This window comes from Solanum stenotomum, unplaced genomic scaffold, assembly GCF_019186545.1.
Source record: "Solanum stenotomum isolate F172 unplaced genomic scaffold, ASM1918654v1 scaffold7927, whole genome shotgun sequence".
Lineage (NCBI taxonomy): Eukaryota > Viridiplantae > Streptophyta > Magnoliopsida > Solanales > Solanaceae > Solanum > Solanum stenotomum.
Window position 1 is genome coordinate 1 of NW_026036932.1, and position 8,132 is coordinate 8,132.

At 32.6% G+C, this 8,132-nt stretch overlaps 1 protein-coding gene across 1 annotated transcript; it reads left to right on the forward strand.

Moving 5' to 3' along the window:
• Positions 1–100: 100 nt before the first annotated feature.
• On the forward strand, positions 101–3,607 carry LOC125853035 (probable LRR receptor-like serine/threonine-protein kinase At3g47570). Its single transcript, XM_049532711.1, has 4 exons — positions 101–662; positions 746–961; positions 1,038–3,032; positions 3,123–3,607. Exons 1-4 carry the CDS (start codon positions 101–103, stop codon positions 3,458–3,460), a joined length of 3,111 nt encoding a protein of 1,036 aa, XP_049388668.1. The 3' UTR covers positions 3,461–3,607.
• Positions 3,608–8,132: the final 4,525 nt, after the last annotated feature.

The following is an 8,132-nucleotide window of genomic DNA, read 5'->3' on the forward strand; positions in this document are numbered from 1 at the left end:
GGCTCTTACCGGTAGGATTCCTCGTGATTTTGGAAACCTCACATTTCTTGTTTCTCTTGATTTAGGAAGTAACAATTTCCATGGAAATTTGCCTCAAGAAATGGTACGCTTACGTCAACTTAAGTTTCTTAAGTTAAGTTTCAACAAATTCAGAGGGGAAATTCCTTCTTGGTTTGGGTTTTTAAAACAACTTCAAGTTTTAAATCTTAAGAATAACAGTTTCACTGGTTTCATTCCCCCGTCACTCTCGAATGCCTCAAGGTTGGAGACTTTAAAAATATCTGCCAATTTACTTGAAGGAAACATCCCGGAAGAGATTGGCAATCTTCACAACCTGAATTGGTTATCCATAGAACATAATCAGCTTACGGGTTCTATACCATTCACAATTTTCAATATTTCTAGTATTGAACTCATCGCATTTACAAACAATAGCTTATCAGGAAAGCTTCCCAGTGATTTATGCAATCGTCTTCCAATACTCAAAGAGCTTTATCTATCAATGAACAAGCTTCATGGCCATATGCCTACAAGCTTGTCAAATTGTTCACAACTTCAAATATTGTCTCTATCCATAAATGATTTTGATGGACGAATACACAGTGAAATTGGAAGATTGAGTAACTTGCAGATATTGTATCTTGGAACCAACCATTTCACAGGTATATATGTTTTATCTTATGAATGCTACTACTCCCAATTGTATATAATTAATCTTTTTTATTACACATTAAAACAAATGCAGGGATAATTCCACAAGAAATCGGAAGTCTTGTTAATTTGGTGGAGTTAAGCGTGGAGAATAACCAGATTACCATCTCTATCCCGATCTCCATATTCAATATCTCATCGCTGCAATCATTGTGTCTTTGGGGCAACAATCTTAGTGGATTCTTACCACGAGAGATTGGCAACTTAACCAAGATGCAATTCTTATATCTTGACCAAAATAGGTTTACTGGTACGTATTCAAAGTTATAGTGATCTGTATTGAACTAGCTGCTAGTTAAACTCATTCTTTCTTCATGTGTTTCTAGGTGAAATACCCAAAGAGATAAGAAATCTGGTTGAGTTGGAGGCATTTGATGTTGCGTTTAATAGTTTTAGTGGTTCACTTCCAATGGAGATCTTCAACATATCACGACTGAGAACAATTCAACTTTCAGCCAACAATAATCTATCAGGAACTCTACCACCAAACATAGGTTCTACCTTACCCAACATTGAAATACTTTATCTGAATGGCTTAACCAATCATGTCGGGACTATTCCTCATTCTATCTCCAATTGTTCAAAGCTTACTAAACTAGATCTTTCACAAAACAAACTCAGTGGCTTAATACCCAATTCTCTTGGATATTTGACTCATCTACGCTTCCTAAACTTGGGGGGAAACAATTTAACCAGTGATTCATTTTTAAGCTTCCTCACTTCCTTAACCAATTGCAGAAGATTAACAACTCTTTATCTATCTTTCAACCCTCTAAATGGCATGCTTCCGGTCTCCGTAGGGAACTTCTCCATATCTCTTGTAAATTTTTATGCCAGTGATTGCAACATCAAAGGCAAGATTCCAAATGAAGTTGGAAACTTAAGCAGCTTATTAGACCTTGATCTTTCTTATAATAACTTGATTGGATCAATTCCTACATCAACTCACAACTTGAGAAACCTTCAGCGCCTGTACTTGAACAACAACAAGCTTACGGGATTTATTGGAGATCATATATGTAAATTGAATCATTTGGGAGATATTTACTTGGGTCAAAATCAACTTGCAGGATCTATTCCGAATTGTTTAGGGAATGTTACTTCTCTTAGAGAGTTACATATAGGTTCCAATAAATTGAGTTCCAATATACCAACAAGCTTAGGAAATCTTAAAGATCTAATAGAGCTTGACTTATCGTCAAACAACATGGTTGGTTCTTTACCTCCGGAAATTGGAAATCTAAAGGCTGCGACATATATGGATCTGTCAATGAATCAATTCACAAATGGAATTCCTAGAGAAATTGGAGGATTGCAAAATCTGGTATATCTTTATTTGGAACACAACAAGTTGCAAGGATCTATACCTGACTCAATCAGCAACATGGTAAGTTTGGGATACCTAGACATTTCACATAATAATATATCGGGAACCATTCCCATGTCTTTGGAGAAACTACATTACCTCAAGTATTTCAATGTTTCTGTCAACAAATTGTACGGTGAAATACCCTCGGAGGGTCCTTTCAAGAACCTCTCGAGTCAGTTTTTCATCGACAATGAAGCATTGTGTGGTTCTTTAAGGTTTAGTGTCCCACCATGCGCCACATCATCAAAGCATAGATCAAATAGGAAAAAAATGCTTGTTCTATTTCTTATGCTGGGAATAACACTTGTATTTGCTCCTATTACCTTTGTGTTCTTAAGGATAAGGTATAGAAGAGGTAAAAGATCTCCTCAACAAGCTGATTCATTGTCTATTGCAACAACAGAAAGAATTTCATACTATGAACTGCTCCAAGCAACTGATTCACTTAGCGACAGTAATCTGATTGGTTCTGGAAGTTTTGGCTCTGTTTACAAAGGCGTTCTCAGGAGTGGGACTGCCATTGCAGTTAAAGTGTTCAATCTGCAACTGAAAGCGGCATTCAAGAGTTTTGATACAGAATGTGAAGTTTTGCGCAGCCTTCGCCATAGGAATCTCGTGAAAGTCATCACTAGTTGCTCCAACCTTGATTTTAAGGCTTTAGTGCTCGAGTATATGCCTAATGGAAGTCTTGACAAGTACTTGTATTCCCACAACTACTTCCTAGACATCAGGCAGAGACTAAGCATTATGATAGATGTAGCATGCGCGTTGGAATATCTCCATCATGGGTGCTCGTTACCTGTGATTCACTGTGATCTGAAGCCTGGTAACGTCTTGCTGGATGAGGATATGGTTGCCCACCTAAGCGACTTTGGGATTTCAAAATTTCTTGGTGAAGATGAGAGTGATTTATACACTAAAACCTTAGCAACATTGGGTTATATTGCACCAGGTATGTCTCTTTGTTTTGCTGATTTTTCCTTTCTTCTTCCTTTTCACCAAGAAATTATGTTAAATCTTCAAATGAATTGTTTGTTTATAGAGTATGGACTGGATGGATTGGTGTCTATAAAATGTGATGTCTATAGTTACGGGATCATGTTGCTGGAGACGTTTACTAGGAGAAAGCCTAATGAGTTTGAGGGAGATCTTAGCTTGAAGCAATGGGTGAGTTATTCACTCCCAGAGGCAGTAATGGACGTTGTGGATGCCAACTTGGTTACACCAACTGATAATCGCTTACAGAAGGAGTTAGATATCGTGGCATCAATCATGAAAGTGGCAGTAGATTGTTGTGCTGAATCTCCGGCAAGAAGGACAAACATGAAAGATGTTGTAGGGATGCTTCAGAAGATCAAGATTCAACTTCTTGCATGTTGAGCAGCGTTCTCGGAATCACTTATTTGTTGCAAATGTTTACTAAATTGTTGGATTCATGTAAGGATTGTTTTTTTTTTGTTTTGTTTTAGCACTTGATTTGTGCATGATTCTGTTTTGGAATACTGGTTGGTTTCAATAAATCTCACAATTTCCTTACTTATCTAAAATGAGTGGTTTCCACACTTGGATATCAAACTGACAACTAGCACGGAAAGGCCTCGTTTTGGTCCGGTAGAATGAATGTTAAAAGCAAATTCCTCAAAATCGTATGATTTAAGTACCTGACAAAATGAATAGAGATAGAAAGATCTGGATAACTGAGATGACATATTTCAAGATCAGATGAAATACCTCTTTGTTCACTAGTGAGTGTCAACTCAGAAAGGTCATCCATATATTAGGCACCATCTTTCCCGCCCACCTCATTAATATCAATAGGGAAGAATACGAGGGTAGCCTGATTATCAACAAATAAATCTAAGATGTGTATCTTCTTTTATGTTGCCTCAAAGTAGAGTAAGCACCTATTTAATATAATCGAGAAAGGAAAATAACAAACAATATATGTTTTCCAAATCTCTGTTAACTTAAACTGACTTACACACGGTGTCACACTCTTATACCACGGAAACTTAGGAGCTCAATTGGTTGACTACTTGAACTTTCACCTTGTTGGTAAGGTACCAATTCGATTTTGCATCTTGTAATCCCCTACTCCCAATTTTATTTTATTTTATTTTTAAAAAACAAACTCTTATGCCATTTGAACATCCCCCGCTGAAATTATACCGGTGTATATGTCAACTAGTTCTGGAAACGTGCGTTGCACGTTTATTCTTTACTGTCATACAAATTTGTATAGGTCTACTTTAACGTTGATAATTATCAGTTACATTATTCTGTTGTATATGTTGTTCTGTGCAAATATAACAATGTCAATTAATTCTCTTCATTTAATTTTGGTTATTTGTATGCAAAATGAAAAATGTTGAAAAATATAAAACTAATTACGATAATATATAGTATGTGATATAGTGATGAACTCTTGCTCTAAATTTAAGAAATGGACGTAAACATATATAACAAAATTAATAAAGACAAAGAATAAATATATATTTACCATGTTAATCAGGGAAAAATGGCCAACAAATTGATTTTACATAAATGTATAAGAATTATAAGATGATGAAACACAAAAGTGAAGTGGACTAATATTTTCTATTCATTTTATTTAAGAGATCATCACCAAAAATCTATTAAAAGACGAAAATAATTGCAACCCAAAAAACTTATCATAAAATACAAAATCAGTAAATAAAGTGCAAATATATATATACACACAAAAAGAAGGATCTTTTGAGCAAGATAACTAAGGAACATTAGTAAAAAAGACACAAATAATGATACAACCCACATTGAAAGAAGTTGCTTCATATAAATCAAAAAATAATTAAGAATATTTAAACTTTAATTATGTAATGTTTTCGGCCTGTTCCTCATACTCAAATAAAGGTATTTTCAAAATCGAAAGAAGGACCATAATGTGTTTTGCCTCCAACATTCTCACGATGAAGCAATATAATTCTTAAACCCAAAACTCAAAATTGTTTTGTAATTGAAACCCAAAAATAGAAAATTGGTGATGAATATATGACGATGAAAAGCTTGTAAAAGTTGCGTAAGTTGTGAATACAAACTAATAAGATGATTTTTACTTTGAGTTTTATAGATCATTTGAATATGATTGAATAGTATAATTTTTTCTGTCCAAATTTATAGAATCCTATAAAGTATATGAAAAGACATGATATTTAATTCTATGGAAGATCAGAGGAATTAAACATTTTAATTGAACTAATTATATGTAATAATTAAGAATTCGAAATTTTCAATAAATTTGGGAATATGGAATAACTTTCTACAATAAGATTCAATGTATATGGTTTAGAAGTCTATTAATTTAATTTTAAAAGTTAATGAATTAAATTTTATGCTCTATCTTTTTTATATTTATTTTAATAGTAATTGACCTTTCGAATTTTCATGTGACTTTTCATATATATATATATATATATATATATATATATTAAATGTAATTATCTTTTTAAATTTTTCAACTTTTAAATTAAGAGTAATTAAGACTATATAATAAATTAGAAAATTATTTACTAATATTTGATTAATTAGATTATGATTTAGTGTAGGGGTAAAATAGTAATCTAACTTTTGCCTAAAATTCTTCCCACTTATAGTATAATATGATGATGATATGATGATATGATATGATATTAGTATCACATAAATTAACCATTGAACTACCTCAATGAAATTTCTGACTTCTGGATCGCACAATTTCAACATTGTATGAGACTAGGTTGAGGCCCTAGGTTCAAGTCTCGGATAATAAATAAAAGAATTGGAACGTCCAATATGTGAATGAGGGGACGTGTTGAAGAATAATTAAGTAAATAAAGTGTGTTCTCCCTAACAGTTTAACCTAGTTTTAAAATGAGGGTCATACGTACCTTAAAACTCCTCTAGCCTCAAGACGATAGTGGACGCAGAACTTAGTATTGTGAATCTAGCATCCGACCTACGGCTCTTATCTCTCTTAAAGGTGATTTCATTCCCAGAATTCAAACTCGAAACCACTAAATAAACATGAAGGAGCTTACCTTCTCTTTCTCTCTCACGTCTCCCACCTTTTCTCTAAATTTTCATATAATGATTTTCAAAACACATATGAAGTGGTGAATTGATTCAATGGTCCAAGTGTACAATTTCTTCATAGCAAACTTCACTTTTTCTAGAACTTTTTGTCAATTTCAATGTCATAATTCAACTCATTATTAAGACACCATACCAAACAAAATAAGTTGAATTATTTTGTTCGGAGATTTTGAAGCATTTCGACGTAGTAAATTATAAATATAAGCTCTTATAATTATCCAAATAATGTGCTTTGTCACAACAATTCTAGACCAATTTATGATTATTAGACGTACACTATACTACACATGATGTAAAAGCTCAACATTGTGTCACTCTTCCTTAATCAGATGTCTTGGTTTTGAATCGAGAATGAGGATGGAGTTCTTATAATTGTTCAAATATTGTACTTGTCACAACAATCCTAGGCCGATTTATGATATTAGGTGTAGACTATATATACTATGTATTATTTAAAAACTCGACATCACCTCACCCTTAATCGATCTTGAGTTTGAGTCCCAAAAATGAAAAAAATCATAAAAGAAAGTATTTTTTCCCCTCTTATTTAGGTCTTGCAGGACGTGAACTCAGATTAATTAGTCATAATTTCAATGCAGATGTTAGACAACAATAAAACCTAAAAAGATAACACGATGGTACAAGTTGTTATTCTTTGTCTTCCTTGTCGCCTAAAAAGACAAAATTAGAAAACGTATAAGATAATAATCAACAGTATGATAAAATTGTTATAAATGGACTGTCAAAATGGTCTATGGAATATGAGAATTTAATTAAATAAAACAACACAAAATAATTATAAAGCCATATCATGAGCTCCACTTTTAACTCATGCATATTACTTTTAACGCATGAGCTCCACTTTCAACTCATGCATATTACTTTTAACGCATGAGCTCCACTTTTAACCCTGTTCATAACTTTTAACACAGGGCTCCAATTTTTAACCCATATCAATTTTAAATCATGGTAAGCAGCAGCGATACATGAAGATTTTGAAGAACAAGATTATCATGCAAAGAAGAAGACAAATCAAGCTTTGTCAAGAAAATCCAGCCAAAAGGGGAGATTTGTTAGGGTTTTGCCCTGATTTTCTTACCATAATTTAAGATTTATTTTTCCTTAAAGAAAAAACAAAACATTACCATAAATGTTTTTATTTTTCTTGAAAGGAAAATATAATATTATTTTATATTTGGTTTATTCTCTCCTTTTAGGACTCCTTTTCTAGTAGGAAAGGTTTTAGGACTCTTTTTCTAGTAAGGAAAGGTTTTAGGACTCTATAAATATAGGTTTGTTTTCTTCTAACACATAACAATANAAAAAAAAAAAAAAAAAAAAAACTTAACGTGACAACTATCTTCAATTATATTTTATATATTTTCTATTTCAATATGAGTATTTAATCTTTCATGTCATTCTTGTTTTTAATATTTGAGAAGATAATAGTTTCTTTATTTAACGTTTGTGGTTGACTTTTAATTCTTTTTTTCAAAAAAATTAAAAATAAATTGTAAGACCATAACTATGTTCAAATTATAAAAAACAGCTTGAACACTAGTGGACCACAGCATCACCACAACTCTCTCCGTTCACTTTTACTTGTTATGTTTCGCTTTTCGTTGAATAGATGGTGAAAGATACCACCCTAATCGAGTAGATTGTGATAATTCAGATTGAAAAATGGAATAATTGATAGTTGATCCAGTTATATTCGAGGTATGTTTTAATACTTAGATGGTAATAGTTCAGATTAAAAAAAAACATATGATAATTAAGAAATAAAACTCGCTAAAAGATAATATTAATTCAGAGGGACCTTAATTCAGATGTGTTTTTTTCCATTAAATTAAAATAAAGAGAAAATGCATAAGTACCCCCCCAACCTATGCTCAAAATCCTTGAGACACACCTAACCTTTACTAAGGTCCTATTACCCCCC